General features: G+C 31.8%; 1 protein-coding gene across 1 annotated transcript; it reads left to right on the top strand.

Moving 5' to 3' along the window:
* Nucleotides 1-17,260: 17,260 nt before the first annotated feature.
* LOC141692887 (uncharacterized) lies at nucleotides 17,261-22,326 on the top strand. The gene is made up of 9 exons (XM_074497838.1): nucleotides 17,261-17,569; nucleotides 18,360-18,424; nucleotides 19,194-19,242; nucleotides 20,224-20,318; nucleotides 20,522-20,607; nucleotides 20,693-20,752; nucleotides 20,892-20,973; nucleotides 21,619-21,732; nucleotides 21,954-22,326. The coding sequence occupies exons 1-9, from the start codon at nucleotides 17,383-17,385 to the stop codon at nucleotides 22,122-22,124; spliced, it is 909 nt and encodes a 302-aa protein (XP_074353939.1). The 5' UTR covers nucleotides 17,261-17,382; the 3' UTR covers nucleotides 22,125-22,326.
* Nucleotides 22,327-23,590: the final 1,264 nt, after the last annotated feature.

Here is a 23,590-nt window from a genome sequence, read left to right as displayed (position 1 = left end):
ACAACTAATTCTTAAGGCTGTCAATTTGACTTAGTCTTGTTATAATGTAGGCATGTCTTGCATAACATCGAATTAATAGGGAAGATAATAAATATTTAGACGTCAATCCTATTTAGAATTTATTTAAACACATTTTATCTTTTTCTCAACTAACTTAAATCTTTATATATAAAAAGGAAAATCTTCAGGAGCTCCAGGATCGTCTGAAAATTATTTATCTATTTTTCTAGAGCTCCTCTATTTTAATTTAACAAAATGATATTTTATTATATACTTTGGAATTAATATGGAATGTAATAAATATTTAGAAGTCAATCCTATTTAAAAAAAATTATATTCGAATTAATAGGAAAGATAATAAATATTTAAAATTCAATCCTATTTAAAATTTATTTCTTCGAATTAATAAGGAAGATAATAAATATTTAGACGTCAATCCTATATAGAATTTATTTAAACAAATTTTATCTTTTTCTCAACTGACTTAAATCTTTATATATAAAAAGAAAAATCCTCACGAGCTCGAAAATCGTCTGAAAATTATTTATCTATTTTTCTAGAGCTCCACTATTTTAATTCAATAAAATTAAATTTTCTTATATACTTTTGAATTAATAGGGAATGTAATAAATATTTAGAAGTCAATCCTATTTAGAATTTTTTTTATTCGAATTAATAAAAGACAATAAATATTTAAAAATTAATCCTATTTAGAATATATCGTATCCGAAGTTTGGAAATCTTGAAAACCATTCGCATTGAAATTTACAACGGGTGTCGGCCCAAGAAAATATGATATAAATTTTGGTAATTAAATATTTAAATCATATTTTTTTGTCTAATATGTATAAAGTCCGAAGTTTCATATCGTATCCCAAGTTTGAAATTATTGAAAATTATTAAGATTGAAATTTACAACGGGTGTCGGTCCAAGAAAATATGATATAAATTGTAGTAATTAAATCATATTTTTTGTCTAATATGTATAAAGCCATATTTTTTCTTAATTTTTTTATTAATTAATTAATATTATATTATTTAAGAAAATAAATTATAAGAACGCTGCGAAGCGCGACTTAGTCGACTAGTACTTATATAAATGAAAACACTGTGGCGTTCATTTGACGCCTCTCAAGTCGTCTTATTCTATTATTCTAACTTTCTCTATTTTTTGAGTTAATAAATATAAAATACAACTACCTTATATTCTCTTTAATCTATTATCATGATTCGTAATATTCTCCTAAAATTTTTAGATCATCTTCCATTAAGATTTTTAAAATCAACTTACCATCACGATATTCTTCTAAAATTTCCACATTTTTTTAAATAAACTTATCATCTTGATATTCTCATATATTTCTTTTAAATACCATTTTTTCTCTTTCTCCAAAAATCAAACTTCCTATATTATATTTTCCTAATTTTGTTTTTTAATTTTTAGCATATGAAAAATTACAAAGACATGTATCTATAAATATTTATCATCATCCCTAATATTCTCCCAAGGTTTCTACAACATCTTCCCTTAAAATATTTGAAATCAACTTACCATCATAATATTCTCCTAAAACTTTTCTTTTCCCTTTAAATCAACTTATCATCTTGATATTCTCCTAAATTTTCTTTTCTTATACAATTTATGCTTTTTATCATAAAATTAGCTTATTATATTATATTTTTTAAAAAATTTCTTTTAACTTTTAGAAAATGAAATATTACAAAGACAAGTATCTATAGATATATTTTCTCAATATTTTTTAAAAATATTATATCATTATTTATCTTTATATAAATAAAGAAAAACCCCCGAAAGCTACATAATCGCTCGAATTTAAAAATCAAATTTCCTTTTTCATTGTCCTAATTTTTAGGCAAGCAAATAACTTAATCACATATTCAAAATATAAAAGAATTACATATTAGAATCATAAAAATTATTAAAATTCAATTATAAATATAATCGAATTTCATAAATAATTAACTATAATAATCTAATTACATTCGAAATTGAAAAAAAATGCATATTAGAATTAGAAAAGACATTACTATTTATTTATAAATATAATCGAATTGCATAAAAAATTATAAATATTTCTTTTCTAGAGCTAAACTATTTTAAATAATAAAAATCAAAACTTCATTTTCCGATTCTATTTTTAGCGAATATAAAAGGTAATATAGTGAAATGTTTATTTGTATTCTTTGATCGTACTTCATCGAATTTTATAAAATTTTAGTAACAAATATATATATATAATCATATTAGAAGTAGAAATTTCATTATATATATACACACACTTATACAAAGAAAATCTTTGGAACTCTAAAATCGCTTTAATCATATCTTATATATATATATATATATACTAGTATATTACCCGTGCGATGCACGATTGTTTTTATAAATATGTATTATAAATTATAATATTAATATGTTGTTGGTATTCGAAACATATCTAACGCTTCTCATCAATTTAACTCGACAACTCAGAATGGAGTGACCAGAAAACCAACAATGACCGACAACCAAACTTTCAATATTTCGTCTTTAATATAATAGTGTATATATATATATATATATTCTTTATCTTTTTATATATAAAAGAAAAATCTTCGGTAGCTCTAGAATCGTTTAAAAAATATTTATCTTTTTGTCTAGAGCTTCACTATTTTAAATAATAAAATCAAAACTTTCTTTTCCGATTATATTTTTAGCTAATATAAAAGGTAATTAGTAGAAAAAATCAATTCTCATTTAGGACATTTTATTTATATTTTCAAATCTACATTCATATTTATTAAAGTGGTTGTCGGCCTAATGAAACATGACACAAAATTAATATAAATTTTTTGTTTTATTATAATTTATATTCTCTTCCTAAATAAACTCTGTATGAAATCTTCTTAAAAATATATATAATAAGGTCACTCGCAGAAGCGAGGTTATGATATTCAAGAAATTAGTAATTTTATCACAATGTAAATAGCTGAAGTTTCAAGAGGTGGTCAGTAGTTAAATTTTTATTATTACATATTATTAATATTTTTTTATTTATATAAAATTTATTACGATGGGTGTCGGCCTAATAAAGCGTGACATAAAATTAGTATATATACTATATAAATATTTTTTTGTTATAGTTTATCTTGTTCTAAATGATCTTTATTTGTTTCTTTTAAAAATATATATATATATATTATAAGGCCACCACGAAGCGCGGCTTTGTCGACTAGTACTTATGTAAAGTAGAAGACGAGGACGGTGAGTTGACGCATCTCATATCGTTTCAATCTATATTTTTAATTTTCTGAAATTTTTATATTTTTAAATAGAAAAAATATTACATTGATTATTGACTTGTAAATCATATTATTTATGATATTAGATTTGTGAATAATGAGAGAACAACTTATTGAAGTAAAAATATTTAACGATACAAAAAATATTACATTGATTATTGACTAATAAATAATATAATTTTATGATATTAAATTTGTGAATAATGAGAGAATGACTCTTTGGAGTAAACATGTTTAACGAAAAAATGTCTTTTCAAAATTTTTGATTTACTATATGTATTTATTATTCATAATTTTAGAATAACCAAGATCAAATAAGAAATAAGAAAAAAATGAAGTATTATTTTAGAAGGTCGCTGCGAAGCGCGACTTATTAACCGTTTAAAGATAGATAGGTTAAAGATAAATATGATTGGTAATTCTGAATAACAATTTTACAAGCATATCAACGTGGGTGTTTTGGCCTTAGGGGATTTAAATAAGGTGAAGCGGCAGAATACCTATTTTTTTAGACCAAATGATGTGAATATCAATTTTCAGGAATGTTGGCGAAAATACCGAATGAGATACGCATTATATGTTGGGGTATACACTAATACACATTAATAGATGGGGGTACTAGATAGGTATACACTAATATGCATTAGTAGATGGGGTACTGGATAGGGTATGGGATGGTACACATGTATAGTTAGGGTATTATCTTATTAATTTATATTAAAAACAAGATAGGTAATTAGGGGCGGGGTAACAAAGTGAATTATTCTATAACATACCCAAAACTAAGATGCGGATTATGTATATACCCTATTGACATATGCGTGAAACTATTACTTTCAACTATACATACAACCACATCACACATACATATACATATATACATCTTTTGTCTTGCTTAAGCAATTGGATCTCTATCTTCTGTATATTTATGTTTTTGTGTGTGTATATAAAACAGAGGATGAGGTTTAACGGAGGCTTTCATCGATAATGAACCAGAGAAGAAGAAATGTGTATTATGCAAGACATGCCTATACTATAATAAGACTAAGTCATATTGACAACCCTAAGATTTAGTTGAATGATAATCTAAATCTGTATTTTGTATTGTATTACTAGAGTCTGTAAAAATGTTAAAGATCAGATTGGAGTATTTTTCTGTAAACAGTATCAAGCCTAAGAATAAACTCTAGAAGAAGATCAACAAAATCATGCCTCATAGAAAATGTGAAGAAGCTTGGAGTTGAATAAATCTGTTTTGGGAAAAATGTTCTAAGTCAAGATATATACAAGTCACAGATCAAGTCATATAGAGAAGTCATTCGAGAACTCTAGAATGACTTATCGAGAAGTCCAAATTGGCTTATAGAGAAGTCCCAGAGATATCGACAAGTCAAATAAAGATATGAAGATTGGAGATATCGATAAGCTATTTCTACATATCGAGAACTAGGAGATATCGACAAGTCAAAATGAAGACATGAAGATTGGAGATATCGACAAGTCAATTTCTCACATAAAGATCTCAGAGTTATCGACAAGTCAAAGTGTATATAGAGATCTATGAGATATCGACAAGTCAGTTCCACATGTAGAGATCTTAGACATATCGACAAGTCAATTCAAGTGCAAGTATCTAGAGACCTCGACAAGTCAAGTATACCTATAGAGAACTCAGAGATCTCGATAAGTCATTATACTTATCAAGATGCCACTGCTCTATAGATCAAACTGGAGATCTCGATATACTTTTCAAGTACAGAATGCAGACAAGTTGAAGATCCAAGATTATCAATCAACAAACAATTCAATCACTGAATTGAAAAGTCTACAAAAGCAGTTTGAAGAGTACAAGATCAAGGGTAAAGATTAACTGAGAAAGGAAGGTCACAGATCTAAAAGATATGGAAAGATTTTCTAAGCCATAAATGGAAAGTATTGGTGACAGCTTAGAAAAGGGCTTAGTACATCTAATTATATGTTGCGTAAACCTGTGTTTACTAATCTATAAAGTAAACACTGGTCCTTTGGTTTTAGTTGTAATAAAACAAATCTAGAATTTCTTGTACTCTCTCAAGATAGAAGCTGAGTCCTCTACTTATAAAAGAACCCATAAATTTGTAGCAAGACATACTTAATTTTAATACAAAGTTAAATGAGTTTTGAAAATATTGTGTTTATTGTGCATGCTTTATCAATTTTGTTTAAACATAATATCTCTACAAATTAGACTGCTTTGTTCACCAATTTTGTTTAAACATAATATCTCTACAAATTAGACTGCTTTGTTCACCATATCCAAAATAGTTTGAAAAAGGAAAAAATATCCAAAACACATTCACCCCCCATGTGTTGTATTCATTACCCAACAAGTGGTATCAGAGTAAAATATGAAAGTAAATAGACCAAGATCTTGGAAGAATGAATACACAAAAGATAAGCAGTATAAAAATACTAGCATTTGATAAGACTAACTATACAATATGGAAAAAGAAGATGATGTTGTTTCTAAGGATGGCCAATCCTTTGTACATTCAGATTCTGAATAATGGACTTTTACTTTTATGAAAAGGATTGAAGAATCTACAGGTGGAGACATGGTCATCCCAGCTCATTATGGTCCTAAAGATCCTTCAAAATACATAGAAACTAAGAAAGAAAAAGTCTCTTTTGACAGTAGTTTACAATTGATTCTGATAGAGTCACTTGACAATGTTATATACAATAATATTGTCAATTGTGACACAGCCAAGCAAATCTGGGAGAAGATTGAGATACTATGTGAAGGTACAGAGGAAGTTAGGTCAAACCAAAGAAGAATACTGGTGTCTCAGTATGAGGGTTTTATGGCAAAACCAAATGAGAGTATTACTGATGTGTTTGAAAGATTCAATAAGCTGATTATTGACTTGCAGCTTCATGACAAGTACTATGAAGCTAAGGAGGTTAACTTGAAATTTTTGCTCACCCTTCCTGACCATCTTGAACAGAAAATATCAGCCATAAGAGAAGGAAGAGACTTGAGCAGGATAACACTGGAGGTGTTATATGGGATTTTGAAAACATATAAACCGGAAATGATTAAATCCTTAAAAACTGGTCAAGGGCACATTGTTGATGGATCATGTGCACCGGTTGTCAATGACAAAAATTTATCTGATGATGAATAAGAAATCCAGACTCCAACTATCTTAAGTGTTGAGCAAAAGAACATGGAACCAATGAAGCAAGTCATTTTGGAACTTGAAGAAGATGAGTTATATACCTTGGATGAACTGGATGAGTTGGATCGATCCATGGCTTACCTAGCAAGGAAATTCTCTAATATTAGAGTGAAAAAGCCAAAGTTTTTTAAGAGTAAATGACAGACATCCAACAAGGACAACAGCTGGAAAGGAAAACCTCAGTATACTTCGGGTGGAAAAAGTGGCTACAAGACTGGATCTGTTGACAGATAAAAAATAAGGTGCTTCAACTGTTATGAATTGGGCCATTTTGCTACTGAATGCAGGAAGCCTAAAAAGGTAAAGAAAGATAAAGCCTATCTTGAGTTGGAGGCAAAGTATGAAGCTCTCTTGAAGAAGTAACAGGGTAAAACTTATATTACAAAAGGCAAAAGTTGGGATGATTCTGATAATGATGAAGATGAGGAGTTTGGAAACTATGCACTCATGGCCTTGGAGCAAGGAGAGTCATCCTCATCAAAAACAGAGGTATCAACTCTTACAACTATTGATTTAAATGCTAGTCAATATAAGAAGACTGTTGAAAAGATGAGTATAGAGATGTTTCACATAGACACAAGCATGGTGGCAGCTACTGAGGAAGTGAGTAGGCTGTCAAAAATAAATGAGAAGCTTGAGATTGAGAAACAAGATCTGGAACTACAGATTATTGAGCTTGATATAGTCAAGCAAGAAAATGAATATCTAAAGAACAAGCTAAAGTGTGCTAATGAAGTTGAAGCTGTGTTGAGGGAATAACTAGAGAAGAATGAAGTGAAGTTGATGTCTTTCGGGAATGCATCTGAGTTGGTTGGTTTGTACCATGAGAAGAACAAGCCATGTGCTAATATAGCCATTGGTCTTGACTATCATGCTTTGAATAGCAACAAGAAAGTTGCAGGTGATAGAGGCAAAACTATTGCAAATGAAGATGTCCCAGTTATGCTGAGGAAAGTTGAGTCACCCCTGTTCAAAGCATGTGAAGTAAATTTCAGTGAGAATGAGCTGGTGATTAAATAGAAGATAACAGATGAGGAAATTCCCACTCAACAGGAGCTGGCTGCATTCATGGACTTTATAAATTAAAGTGAGAAGATCAATCTGGTCAGCCTGAACAAGAAGAATCTGAGAAGGGAATGGTCATTCTAATTTGAATCCATCATAAGGGCCTTCACTTGCAGAAAGACAGGGTATGACAACATATCAAGTGTGGTCCAGAAGCTGGTGTTCTCCATGGCTCACAACAGGCACATAAACGTGGGCTTATTGATCCTGGAAGAACTTAGCACAAGGCTCACAATGCCCCTAGCTACAAGAGGTAAGGAAATCTTATTTCCTAGGTTTATAATGTTCGCTTTAAATCATAAAGTTAAGGATATTCATTTACTTAATGGTATAGATAGAACACTAATAAGCAACTGTAAATAAGTGTCCAAAGTTCTATTTGGCTCACTTATTGCAAAGAACAAGGTAAAGGTAGGTCTCAAAATGACTCCATTCATGATTGAGAAATTTAAGAGTTATCTTTACCCTATGCCTGACATGAGGTCTAGTGCTATAATATCTAGTCTAGTTATAGCTCCTGTCCCTGTGGAAGAACAAACACAGGACAACCAACAGGAGCCTTCCCAAACTGAGACCCTTCCTTCTGTACTACTAGAAGCTAGGAAACCAACCACTTCATCCTTTCAAAAGGATGAAGTGAGTAAAAAGAAGAGGAAGCAGGCACCTGATAAGTGGATTTTATATCCACTTGGAACGCTTTATTACAAGCTTAAATTGGTGTTTTGAACTCAAGTTGTTGGTATTTTGATGTGTTTTTGTGTTATTGCATTTCAGGTATCGATTAAATGAAGAAAGGAGCTTTTAAAGAAAATATGATGAAAATTGATCAGATTCGGAAGCCAAGGCCATTGTCAAGTTGTATAGAATCTCGTTAGCTTCACGTGGGCAGTTGAATTGCCTAATTCTGACGAGTAGAACTCAAGTTATGGCCAAAATAAGATTCATCAGAATTTTCCAAAAGCCGCCCACGCGGCCGCGTCAGAAGTGCACGCGACCACATACCGACACGCGGCCGCGTTAGACCCGCACGCGACCGCATGCTGATGCGCGGCTGATTTCGCTGAAAAAGCCTTTTTTGAGTGGAATTTGATAATTTTAAGGGTACAGGTCCACTAGGGGCTTATATATACTTAAAAAAAAAAAGTTTTCATCATCTGGGAAGATTGGGAGATCAAGGAGAAGACCTAGAAGCACAAAATAACTCCAAAAAAAAAGATCTAGTTTTCTACTTGTGATTCTTTGAAAATAGTTGTAACTTTGGATGCTCGTTTTCATTCTTGTTGAACCTAGACTTTTTTTATTCGTACTTTGATTATTATTCAGTTTATTAAGACCTTGTTTTATACCATGCTTTCACTGGAACCCATGATGACCATGATGACGATGAGTTCAATTATGGGCTAATCGTTATCATGGGATTCTAGCGGATTTACTTATGGATTTCAATAATTAATTTGTCTCGATATCTTGGTGTATGGTGATTGATTGATATTCTAGTATTGATTGTGCTTATTCGTCTTATGTGCGTAGTTAACATTTAAGATAGCGTGTTAATCTCTATTGAAGCGACAATTAATATAGGTTTAGAACTTGCCATGCTAGCATAGGTTCATTTATTTGTTATGCATGATTTGTAGGTAATTTTAACCATCTTACTTGCCCTATGTAATCACGATAGATAACTTGTGCATTAAACCGTTATGTTTTTAATTCTTATAGACATATAAGGACTAAGCATAATTGGTGTCTATTCAACTTCTATCTCTTTTGTGGATGCTTGGTAGTAGGGTATTCGTACAACGAAAGTCGGCGTTTACTAGTTTCGTGTTATCTTATTAGTGTCATCACCATTACATGCTAAGATTAAGAACAATAAGGCTATTGAATGAAGTATTTAATGAAGTTAGAATCCCATGTTTGTCATATATAGTAATTCAACCTCAATTCTCTTAGTTAATGTTATTTAGTATAATCTCTTAGTTTAATAAAAACCCAATTTGTTATTTGTCTTAGCATTGAGCGATAACCATACATTGTTGTATAGGTGCATAAATTGAACTTAACCTAAACCAGTCTCTATGGGAACGAATCTGATTTATATCTTATACTACTTGCGAACGCGTATACTTGCATGAATTTTAGCGCGTGTTTTTGCCCTAACAGCACCCTTGAAAGTAGTTAGTGAGAGTGGTGAGGATAATACAGAACCTGAGTCTCACCTGGTCAGAAAACCAAAGAAGGTTAAGAAAGCTGAGTTGACCACTGAATTGACCACCTCTGCACCTTTCCAACAGGATGCAGCTGTAAAAAAGGGAATTAAACAGACTCTAGAGGCATCCTCTCAACAGGGTATCTCTATCGAACAAAGCATCCACCCTAATGCACCTTGTAAAGAGTCTGCACCAACACTTGAGCAAACTCAAGTGTATGAAAGAAGAAATAAGGATGGCACACACATTGAGAGCACATCATTTCAAGCTCTCTCATCTATTCAGGGGGAGCTGCCAAAACTCAATTCTAAAATCACAAATCTCATTTCTAAAATTTCTTCTTCTTTTAATGAAACACTTGAATCTACATCTCAAGTATTGCCAATTTCAAGTGACATAGTTCATGAGACTGTGATTACCACCCAGACACCTCATTTAGATGATGAGAGGCTACTAGCTGGGGTAGACCTTGATGACACCATCCTAAATATAGGGGATCTATCATTTTTTACTCAAGACCCTATGGTAGTCATAAATGCACCTTCATGTGCAAATCAACTTTCACAAGTTGTAAGGTTTGAGGGTAGTACTCCTGAGAGGGAGCTATCTAAATCCTCTCCAACTCAATTAGAGGTTCCTCTTGAAGGAACAACTCCCCTCAAAACCCTAGCTGAAATTGCACTCACAATTGAAGCTAGGAGTTCAATTGCCAATGATCCTGCTATTGGGGAGGCAAGTTTAGCACATTCAAGTGCAAGCTCACTGCAAAATGAACAAGGGTTTGAGGCCATGGTACATGACAGTAACCTGGTCAAATCCCCTCCAATTCAATTGGAGGCTCCCATAGTTGGTGAACAACACACTGTCACAACCACAGTTTCTACTATGAGTCCAACTGTGGCTTCTATCACAGGTGATGTTCAAGAACCCCAACCCTCCACCTCAAACCCTACAAACATTCCTTCAACATCCAACCCCACACAACAACCCTCTCACCTAATTCAACAATGGCTATAGAATGTTGAATCCCAACCAAACACCATGAATGATCTTTTGGTTGAACAACTTTCTAGCCTTGCAAACATCACACAACATTTGCTCACTACAGATATGTCTAATCAGGACTATCAGACCATTCTACTCTCCTATAATGAAGATGTTGAGAAGCAAAAGCAGAAAATAGTGAATAAAGCTGAGCAAGATGGCAATGTGGATGCTTGGATCTCTAAAGACTTTACTTTGGAAATGGATGAGGTCTTGGAAAGGTTCAAGGAGGAATATGTCACCATTCTAGGGAGTAATTCCAAGACCCTCACTCCACAGAAAATATATGATGTTGTCAATAAAGTCTATAAGGCTCAAATCAAAGCTTTTCACCTCTTTGGTAAAGCACTACAAGTGACTTTGACTGGTGATCAATACAAAATCAGAAAAATGGTGAGGGAAAATATGGATGAGATTATCCCTTTACCAGTAGAGATCGAATCAAGGTTTAGCACCTTTAGAACAAATGGAAATATATGATCCAACTAGACTGGATACAAGTATCAAAAATCTAAGGCAGTCATTTGTGACTCTGCATGAGGTGGTTTAACAACATATTATAAATTCAAATGACACTAGACTCAAGTTGAATCAATTCCATCAAAACATATTTGAGCCCTCAGCTCTGTTAATGGAGGGTATCAAGGAGTCTGTCCAAGCCACATTTGGTGCTATTATGCCTTCTAGCTCAATAATGCCAATCTCCACTTCTACAAATCTACAGATCCAATCTCTTCAATAGCAAGTCTCTACTCTTCAAGACTCCAATAATTCTCTCATAGAACAAGTCTCTCAACTCACAGCTTTGGTGCAGAGTCAACAGGATTTCATTCAAACCCTGGTAGACTCCCATAAACATCTACAAATGTAGAATTCAGTTTCTTTGAGAGCTATCATGGGTGCACTCAACATTCCATTACCAGCCCTGCCTGAAGCTGTGAGGCCTGAAATACCTTCACCTATAATCTTGCCTGCTACCAAGACTAAGGGGGAGATACAGGAAAGGTTGCAAAATCATCACTTCAAATCAAGAAAGCTAAGGAAATGGAACTACCCAAAGCTAAGGGAAAGGATCATTAACATCAAGTTGATGTTGGGATGGAAATGCTAATCCATGCAGCTGAGGTGCCAGGTTTGAGCAATGAACTTGAATAACTGTTAAAGGCTCTTAGGGACTCTTAATCCAACAATCACTTCACATACAAGAAAGCTTTGGACATGACCATTAACTTCTTAAGGGTGATTATGGTAGTAACCAAAGATGGTTTCAAGAAAATGAGAGTTGTGGTCAACATAAATGACTCTGGTGTAGATAGATGTTTACAGGTGTCCATAAATTTTCTCACATCAAGGAGGGCATCTGAACTAGACATTCTGATTAATAAAGTAAACTGAGTGATTCCTGAAGACACTCTCTTGCTGACCGAATTGAAGAATGCTCAAATAGCTGCTTTTCCAAAAGTATATCTACGGCCAAGCAAGGGAGTGGCATACATTTGTCCAACCACCAAACATTGCAAACATTTCCAAATTCCAAAGCAATGTATCATGGTAAATAAAAAGCTGATGATGATCATTGAGACTAATTTGAAGACTAAGAAGAACAAGAAAGTTGAGGACATTGAGATGATAAAGATTTTGGGGAGATACTTAAGAAATGCTGAAACTATATTGCCTCAAACAAAAATCAACACTAAGGATGATTTGGATGATGATGAGCAGAAGAAAGATGATCAAAAACCTTCTGGCTCAAATCCAAGTCAATCCTCTAAGGCAGCTGGAAGCAATGTGTATGAAAAGAAGAGAGGTCAAGATGACAAGAAGGGATATGGGAAAAGAAACATGAAGGAGGGAGAAGGGGATTCTAAGAAGAAAAGTGTCCAAGTCCAACAAATCCAAACTCAAACTAATCAGACCCCTAAACCTAAATACTCAAACATTAATTCATCTCTAACCACTAAGCCCAAGTTTTTGTACAAACCAACTGAAAACACCCTACTCAAAATACCTATCTCATCTAGCCAATCCACCTTGAAGAAAATATCAAACCTACCTTCATTTAAGCCACCAATCAAAACTCATTACAAGACTGTTGGGTGAAAACCAAAGAAGCTACAAGTTGAAAAAAGGGCTATCTGGAATTGCTTTGATCAGACTGATTTTCTACCATTAAACTGGTGCATTACAGATGGTTGCTACTTTCAACAATTAGCTAAGAAATAGTCAAAATCTGGGTTGTATCTTATACAGAAGTCAAAATATATTACCATGATTGTACCTTCACTCTACTTGGCAGTAACTTAATGGATACACTTTCAATCACAGAATTCAAAAGAGTGATTAGCTTGATGAAGGATAAAGACACAATTACAAGAGCTTGGCAGGCTGTGTTGTGTGTATGGGTGAGAGAAAGGGATGAAAGAAATATAAGAGTAAGGGCTGAAAAGGAAGAAAAAGACAGAAAGTATGCAGAAGAGATTGCAATATTTGAACAAAGGTCAAATGAGCTCAAAGTAAAGGGAATGAGTAGAGTTTCAAAGGATGGATATTTTCTGAATATCAAGATTGGCAGTTACTCAAGATTCAGAGTTAATTACCTCAATGGATACAAACTGGATGATTGGCTCAAACTGGTAGAAGTTTTGAGAGGGACTCAAATTATTGAAGAACTCAATATACTTATAAATCTAAAAGATTTCATCAAAAAGGAACCAGGATATGAGGATTTTACCTAGTTTTATTCTTTTGAACCAATGTAATTGCTCATTGTATAAATATTGAAAATTATCAAGTCTGTCAATTTTTTGTACATTTTTTTAAACTTGGGGTTAGTCTTGTTAACATGCATGAATTTGTGATAAATAATCTATTAGGAGCAATTGATGATATCAAGCAGAAACTATCAGAAGTTCACATCAGAACTTATATCCACGGATGATGATGACATCAACGGATGATGATATCGACGGATAATGATATCGACGGATAATGATATCAACGGATGATGATGTCAACGGATGATGTAATAAGTATTTGTCACATCAATTGATCTTCGATAAGGAAAAGGAAACAGGAACTCAAGGCGGTGAAAGACTTTATCTCATAAGCATTGTATAGGTTTCCTTGTTGTTAATAGAATATGATTCCTTATACATTGTGTAACTTTGGTCTATATAAAGCACATATTAGGTTCATGCTATATGCATTGCGATATTGTTATCTTTCGCATAATCTAGCAGCTCTCAAGGATATTTGTTCATCCTTTCGAGAGAGTACGTTTGTAATCAGTTTTTATATATTAATATAAAAACTGTTGATCCTGTTGAAGCTTTGTCAAATTGAATATATTAACTCTATTCACCCCCCTCTACAGTTGATTAAGGGCCTAACACAATCTTCTCACAATTTGGGGGAGATTGTTATGCAAGATATGCATGTACTATAACTAGACTAACTCACATTGACAACCCTAAGATTTAGTTGAATGATAATCTAAATCTATATTTAGTATTGTATTACCTGAGTTTGTAAAAATGTTAAAGATCCGACTGGAGTATTTTTCTGTAAACAGTCTCAAGCCTAAGAATAAACTCTGGAAGAAGATCAACAAGATAATGCCTCATAGAAAAGGTGAAGAAACTTGGAATTGAATAAATTTGTTTTGGGAAAAATGAATAAAGTCAAGATATCTACAAGTCACAGATTAAGTCATATAGAGAAGTCATTCGAGAACTCCAGAATGACTTATCGAGAAGTCCAAATTGGCTTATAGAAAAGTCCCAGAGATATCGACAAGTCAAATGGAGATATGAAGATTGGAGATATCGATAAACTATTTCTACATATCGAGAACTAGGAGATATCTACAAGTCAAAATGAAGATACGAAGATTGGAGATATCGGCAAGTCAATTTCTCACATAGAGATCTCAGAGATATCGATAAGTCAAAATGTATATAGAGATCTCTGAGATATCGACAAGTCAGTTCCACATGTAGAGATATCAGATATATCGACAAGTCAATTCAAGTGTAAATATTTAGAGACCTCGACAAGTCAAGTATACCTATAGAGAACTCAGATATCTCGATAAGTCATTATACTTATCAAGATGTCACTGCTCTGTAGATCAAACTAGAGATCTCGATATACTTTTCAAGGACAAGTTAAAGATCAAAGATTATCAATCAACAAACAATTCAATCACTGAATTGAAAAGTCTATGAAAGCAGCTTGAAGAGTACACGATCAAGGGCAAAAATTTACTGACAAAGGAAGGTCACAAATCTAAAAGATATGGAAAGATTTGCTAAGCTAGAAATGGAAAGTATTGGTGACAGCTTGGAAAAGGTTTAGTAAATCTTATTACATGTTGTGTAAACCTATGTTTACTAATCTATAAAGTGAACACTAGTGCTTTTTTTAAGTTGTAACAAAACAGAACTAGAATTTCTTGTACTTTCTCAAGATAGAAGCTGAATTCTTTACTTGCAAAAGAACCCAGAAATTTGTAGTAAGACATACTTAATTTTAATACAAAGTTAAGTGAGTTTTGAAAATACTGCGTTTGTTGTGCATGCTTTATCAATTATGTTTAAACACAATATCTCTACAAATTAGACTGCTTTGTTCACCATATCCAAAATAGTTTGAAAATGGGAAAATATTAAAAACACGTTCACTCCCCTCTGTGTTGTATTCATTACCCAACAAGGTGGGTTGATGTCGGAGGGAGGAAGTAGGGAGAAGATTAATGCATTAAGGCTCATGTGTTGCAAGTACGCATATGAGCCTTGGATAATAAAATCGGTATTTCCAGTCATCTAATCGATAAATGATAATATTGTCTTGTTTGATAAAAAAAGTGGGTATTTTTAACATTCATTCTTTTACATAAGTATAATTTTTGTCGGCCTTAGAGTATCTCCAACTATCATCACCTGTTAGCTAAAATATTTAGGTGGCACAGTTATATACATATTAGCTAAAAAATATAGTACTCCAACCATGATACCTGTTAGCAAAAAAATTAGATATATTGTATCTCATCTTCTGTATATGTTGATCCTGTAGCCATTAGCTAAAACATCCACGTCAGATTTTTGTCAAATTTCTTCCTTATTTTAACCTAACTTTGCACATCAATACACACTTATATTCGTATTATATATATATATATAGCATATAACCCGTGCGATGCACAGACTGAATATAATATTTATAATTTTATTATTTTGAAGATTAAATTATAAATATATATATATATTATTGAGATCAATGAAGTTAAAATATTTACGTATTATTTTTATACGTATTATATTATTGAAAGATCCAAAATTTAGATAGTTAAAATCTTAAAAAGTCATCCTACTAAGTCTATACGAAAGTGGAAGTTTTATATAAGTGGTGTACGTAGATTTGCTATTGTTTTTTTTAAGATTTTCTTGTTTATTAATTATTTTATTATATTATAAGTTGAATTACTAAAATTAATTTTGGAAGTATTTGAGTGCCTACAAAAGAGTTAAAAAAAGTTGAGTGCGATTAAATTAAGTTAGATAATAATTCATAGAATTGTAGTTATATTAAAAATACCTGATTTAATATTTTAAATTAAATTATACTATTTATTTAAACTTTGTTTTAGAAGGTGTTAACATATTTTTTAGGAAGACGTTAACTAACCGACCAAATGAAATCATGTTTCGCTTATAATAGTATAGTACAGATTCACAGAGTTGTAGTTATATTCGATACCTGATTTAATTTTTTTAATTAAATTTTACTATTTATTTAAACTTTGTTTTGGAAGGTGTTAGTATAATTTTTAGGAAGATGTTAACCAACCGATCAAACGAAATCATGTTTCGCTATAGTATAGATAGATATGTGTGTATGTTAAAATTTTTATTTCATATTTAAAATTTTAACTTTATCTTATATTAAGTGTCAAAATATGATTTTCTTATTAACCAATTTTATTAATTATTTTAATAAACATAACATATTTATAAAAATACTAATAAATCTAATCTAATCTAATTTAATTATAAATATAAAATTTTATTATACATATAAGTATATGTTTTTAACACATATAATAATTATATAATTATATATTCAATATTTTTTTTCATTAAATAAATATTTTATTTTTACTTGTATTTAATTAAATATTTAAATATATTTTAACATGTAAAATTATTTATATAAAATAATTTAAAAAAAATATTGCATACCATTTTTTAATATAACTAATCAGTATAACTAATATTCAACAAGATGCTCTTAAGAGTTCAATTTCACTTATTTATCGGTCCAAACTCCAAAACAATTTATTTATTTTTTTGTGGAACTCCAAAACAATTTCGATAAATTAAAAACTACAAAAACTAATTTCTGTAACGAAACAAAGCATTATATTCTATCGAGTATCGACCTGACTTATTCTCGACCTGACTTATTCTCTCGAAATTGTGAACACTACACAGAGAAAAGACGTCGAGATCGAGAGAGGAAAGATATCGAGATCGAGAGAGATGGTGAGCAAAACAGAGGAATTAGAAGTGAATAGGCTAGAGAATCAAGTAGAAAACGGCGGTGGAGGAGCATGGGAGTATCTCTCTCTCGTTCGTAAACTCAAACTTCGACGCCCTAATCAAGTCCTTAAACACGGCTTATCTCTCTTAAACAACTCTAATCTCCGTTCTTCTCTTGGTCCTGATGGTAATTATTCACACCTTTTATTCACTTTTATTTGTGTTTTGCTTGATTTATCGTGTTTTTAAGTTTCCAATTTCTCGCGAATTGAGTAATTTAGGGGTTTTAGTTTGTTTGTGGAACATTTTGTGTTTTTTACTTGATGCGTGAAGTAAGCCAGAGGAAATATATATTCAGCTTATTGATTTTACTTATTAATTTGTAGGTCAGTGTTGTGCATTTTGAATTACGTGAATTTGGTTTAGTTATTCAGTTATAGGTTGTTAAGTTGTGAGCTGGTGTTCGAATTCGGAATATAATTGCTAACCAGCATATGTAATTGCAGAGGATAACATGTAGGTAGTTCTAAGAAGCTGTTTGTTATTCAGTTCTACAAGATCAATTTGTGATTGTTCGTATTATGTATTTGAATCTTGTGAAGTTGGAATGTAATTAGCAATTTAGCATGTTTAATCCGAGAAGATTACATATATAGTTGTTAGGAGATTCTAAGATGTTTGTTATTTATATGGAGAAGATTAACACGTTACATTCAGAATGCCGTACATTATGAGTGTAATTTTATATGTTCATTTGTTTCGGTTGGTTATGGGGATTATATGTTATTACTAGCACTTGTTACTTGAGGTACTAATTATTAGTGAGATTCTTTGTGAAAGAGGAAGTATATTTTAAGGGTTAATTTCCTTGAGGTACTAATCAATACTGAGATTCTTTGTGTAAAAGGAAGTACATTTCAAGGGTTAATTATCAAACAACTTGAATCATACTAGTTTCTTGGTTTACAATATCGCAGAATGGACTCTATATGAACAAGTAGCTGTTGCAGCAATGGACTGTCAATGTGTCGATGTTGCAAAGGTAAATTCTTGTTTTCAGTTACAAATTCCTGAAATTTTCGTGCATATGCTTAACAATCTCAGCAAGATATATTCTTGATTACTGTATTTTTTATTGACAATGTCACCCAGACTCTTACAATGTGCATGTGCCCCCGAGTTGGAATTTAGAGAAAAAAGACTGGAGGTTAATTCCTCCATAAAAAGGAGCTTATAAGATAACTTGGGTCTTCCTACACCTAATTCTTTTCTTATAGCTTTAAACCTATCACTTGATTCTGCTTTTTCTCTAAATCATGAGTTGACTTGTTACCTAGGTAATGCAAATCTGTTTTTAGCAACTTGAATATAATAAAGCTTTACTTGCCGTAAATGTGGTGTAGGTAACATTAAAGAAATATTTTTAGCAATGTAGAAGGTTTTGGAAGTCGATCATCAGGCACAATAATAGAAGATATTAGATGATATCGGGCTCATCCCTTGTATCTTCAATAATGATAACTATCTTATGTGATCATCTTTTAGATTAGATTAGAATCATCTATATGTTTTGCATTTGTCTAGGAGAATATTAGCAGCAACAGTTAGTCTAATCTGCTTTAGTTCATTAGTATATTTACAGAATACTTTTGACATTTTTTTTTAGTTCCTTTTGGAATAAATAAGTGGGTCTCAGTTGTGAAGCCTTTAAAGATCTTGCTCCCCAACAACACGTGAACAATCAATTTATTGTTCTTTTTAGTTTAATACCTATGATGTATATTTAAGTTTCATATGAAATTCTTTTGCAGGATTGCATCAAGGTTTTGCAGAAGAAGTTTCCGGACAGCAAGAGAGTTGGTGAGTTTTTGAAACAATTGCGACAGATAATTTTGCGTGCATGTATTTATATTTGGTATTAGTCTGTTGGCCAGTTGCTCAGCTTCTATTGTTTGAGGGATTTGTGATGTGGTGGTCTTTTTTTTTACTAATGAATTATTGGTGTAAAACACACTTATAATCTGTGACCACTGTCTGAATCAATTAAGATATTGCTGGTCACAGTGATACATTCCCCACTGAAGGTAGGCCCAGTATAAGGAATACTGTTTAAATCTTAAAACCAGAGTCTTTATAAATTTTCTCTAGTATTACACAAATTACGGATCACTGAATGTATTTGAAGATTATGTTATACAATTTTTTTTTTAATTTTGATTATATTATAGCTTTTGAACTTATGAAAACTATATACAACTATCTATCAATATTATGCTCGAGTAAATATGGCCATGGTATTCCCATCTAGAAAGAATTTCAACAATAACATTGGAGGGCAGTAATTTTTTTTAAAATAGCAATTCCTAATAGCATACTTCATAGATCATAAGTCGGCATAACAGACCTCTTTCTATGTTTTACGATTTATAAGTCGTTACCTGACAATAGAAATAAAATTTTTGAAAGATTTGAAAAAGCTTTACTCCGTCCTATTATATATTCCCTATCTATTAGGAAAAAGAAAAGTTCCGTGAGCATATACTTTTCAATTTTTACGCAGTTATATTATTTATCATGTCATTGTGTCACACAAATATCGTTTTTAAAATTTAAGAATTTGGATAAATTACTCTATACTTATCTACACAGATGGACTGTATGTCCTTGGAAAGGATAACTGCATACTCCATATTGTTTATCATATTATGCATATAGCAAATACCCTGTGATGAATGACCTCCAGAGAATCAAGATAACTGGTCGGGTATAACTTAAAATAGTAAATATTATGTGAGTCTTTATAATGAGTGGTTGAAGGCTTTGTTGTGTTATAACTCGCAGGTAGGTTAGAAGCGATGTTATTAGAAGCTAAGGGATCTTGGCAACAGGCAGAAAAGGCGTACTCAAGTCTTTTAGAGGATAATCCATTAGATCAGGTTAGTTCTTCAATACATATTATCAAATCTCCAGTTAATTTTTCTGATACAGTTATATTTTTTCTTATGTATGGAAAGGTATCCCTTAGTCAAGAAAGAGTTCAAATAGGTGGTATTAAGTGTCTATTTTAAATTCTACCTATTTTCTAGTTCACCGTCTCCCCTTCAATTTCCCTCCTAAGTTATCTATGTTTTTCATGTAGGTTATTCTCAAGAGGAGGGTAGCTATGACAAGGGCTCAGGGAAACATTTCAGGAGCCATTGAAAAGCTGAATCAATACCTTGAAATGTTAAATTTTCTCTATACCATACAATTAAAATTGAATTGGCTTGTACCACTGAATCTAAGTTAGCAAATTTATCAATCTTTTCAGATTCATGGCAGATCATGATGCTTGGAGGGAACTAGCAGAAATTTATGTTTCCTTACAAATGTAAGTAGAAGGTTGTTACTACTCACAATTCGGAAACTGACATACCAGAAAGATTATGCGAGATGCTCTTCATATTTTAATTCAAGAGACTTAACCTAAACTTTGTCTTTATTTCAATGGTCTTTTTTGGCTGCCTTAGGTACAAGCAAGCTGCTTTCTGTTACGAGGAGCTGCTGTTATCTCAGCCAACGATTCCAATACACCACCTAGCTTATGCTGATGTAAGTGGTTTATTTATCAGTAATTTTTCTCTCATTGCTGTCTTCTGTTGCTATTAAAAAAATGGCACTATTTTAAGTATGGAAATGAAGATTTATCGCAAGGATTTTTTTTTAAAATATAACATAACAGAAAGGCTAGTAATCCGAACAATTCCCATTAGTTTTAGAAATCTTCATGTCCATTTAATTTATCACAGAAAAATATATCTCTGCACTGGTAAGTTTTTTAGCCTTCGGTTTTAAGTATGAAGTCATACTTGTCGTGTGGTGTTATATATGTGAAATACTGGCTCAGCTGAAACACAAAGGTTTATATATTATTATATTTTGTGATGAGCGACAAGCTATTATAGTAAAATGTTGGATCATTTACTGGTTTTATAAAGCAAATAAAATAACTTTTTTTTTGGGATCGAGATTTTATCCCACCACTCGCTGTTGTGGTGATTCGGCACCACACCAGAGTCCATGCCATGTGTCTTTGGTTCAAAATTATATTCATGCCTGCTTCATCAGTTTTGGAATGAAAGAATTTTCCAACTCCAGTATTTTGGTGTTACTATTAAGTTGGCTGTTCTGAAAAAAAACAGGGCAGATATTCATACGATTGACGATGTGAGTTAATGTTCTCTTTGGATTGAACAGGTTCTTTACACACTAGGTGGACTTGAGAACCTCCACACAGCTAAGAAATATTATGCCTCTACCATAGATTTGACAGGTGGTAGGAACACCAGAGCACTCATGGGTATCTGCTTGGTGAGCTTTATATTTTTATATCTTTATCTTTTAGGTTATTCTCTGTTGTGTCCAAGTGTGTATCAACATTGGTGTGTGTGATTTCAGAGGACAGGGAGTACAGTATCTATTAATATGAGCTGGGTAGATTTTGTAGTGATTTTTTTATGAAAGATTAGATTAGTCACAGTATGTAAATGGGTGTCTTGCACAAAGTATTAAATCTTATTTTTGTGATTTAGTGTACGTCTGCCATCACACAACTGACTAAAGGTCGGAACAAAGAGGACAGGGAAAGCTTGGAGCTGCAATCATTGGTAGTGACTGCACTGGAGAAGGACTACGAGGATAGATCTCCCACTAGTCTTTCGCTGCTTACTTCCACCTTAAAAAGCTTGCAAATCAAGTCATAACTTTCTTACATTTGCAGGTACTTCATATCACTTTATTTATGCACCTCTTCTTAAATCTACAAGGTGCCAACTACAATTTGTTGTAATGATCAGGTTTTGTTCAACTTGTAAACCTTTCCAACATATAATTAATTTCAGTTTGTCAGACCAAAATTTAAGACGGTTTCAAATTTCAGGATTTGGAGGACAGGCTTATATTTTAGATTTCTTCATCTTCTGACATATTACATCAAAAATAGATAGCAAGAATGTATAAATGCTCAATTTCCATATAACTTGAAATACATGTAATAGTATTGTTGCAATAGTTGCAAAAAAAAAAAAGATTGACAATTAGGCAAATTCATTTTGTAGGAATAATATTAGGGCTACAATTCGAGGGGGGCCAACGTCGGGCTGTGCATTCAGTAAATGGGTTGGGGTATTATACAATTCGAGTTGATTTTTTGAGTTTGAGCTGAAATTTGGTTGAGCTCGGATCAAACTCGGCTCTGTCAGTTAAACATGGTAGAACCTATCATATTTTGGTGGGTCAGCTCAAACTCAGCTCCTTTAAATAAGTGCCTGCTTGGGGAGCCGATATACTCCCCTTATATGGGCAAGCCCGTTCCAACCTTCACCGTTTGGCTAATTTTTCAAATGATCATATTTTTACTTAAACGAGATTATCATGAAGTTAGCCCTCATATACATTCTTCATTGCCATTCAACTTGTTTCTTTGTTTTTTGCTAAATTACTTGTTTTGTCTTGTTTTTTCTTTTAAGCAGCTTGAATCAAATATAACTGGTTTATATATGAAGCGCACATGATTAGATTTGTTAAGTAGTATCAATAAAATATAAGTACGGTTCTTTTAAATAATTATTATTTTATAATTTTATATTAATAGATTACAATTATTGTCAAAAAAATTGCATATTCAAAATAATTATTTTAACTTATAATTTATAATTTACCAAACACATTACCAACTTATATCTAAATTTATCCAAACGTCTAAATAACTTTATAATTTATGATGTTCATATCACTTGTATGTCTTTTTTTAACTTTAAGTTATAAGTTACCTTTTTTAAGAAATATCAAACGGGTCCTAAACATGGTAGAACATATCATATTTCGGTATACAAATATGATAATTAACATGTTTATTTATTTATTAATGATTTAATATAATTACAGATGCGTAGTGTTTTTAACAATAAATATATTAATGTTAATGTTTAGACATCAATACAAAGGAAACAATGTGCCCGTTTGGGAAATCTTAAAATAAGTAACTTATGACTTAAAATGAATAAGTAATTTATAAGTGATAAGTAAATAAATATTTATAAGTTACGTAAGTGTTTGGATAGTTTCACTTATAAGTCAGAATTTTTTTTTAATTTAAAAAATCAAAATAAATAAATTTTAAATATAATCATATTATTTCATGAATTTAAGATTAGATTAACATCTAAAA

This window comes from Apium graveolens, chromosome 10, assembly GCF_009905375.1.
Source record: "Apium graveolens cultivar Ventura chromosome 10, ASM990537v1, whole genome shotgun sequence".
NCBI lineage: Eukaryota > Viridiplantae > Streptophyta > Magnoliopsida > Apiales > Apiaceae > Apium > Apium graveolens.
Note: the sequence above shows the minus strand (reverse complement) of the source record. Positions and strands in the feature narration are given on the sequence as shown.

Bases quoted from the DNA above. Each gene is read 5' to 3' on its own strand.
- LOC141692887 (XM_074497838.1), top strand. From the start codon at position 17,383: ATGGTGAGCAAAACAGAGGAATTAGAAGTGAATAGGCTAGAGAATCAA. The intron at 17,570-18,359 runs GTAATTATTCAC...ACAATATCGCAG, and splicing joins TTCTTCTCTTGGTCCTGATG to AATGGACTCTATATGAACAA. The intron at 20,974-21,618 runs GTAAGTGGTTTA...TGGATTGAACAG, and splicing joins ACCACCTAGCTTATGCTGAT to GTTCTTTACACACTAGGTGG.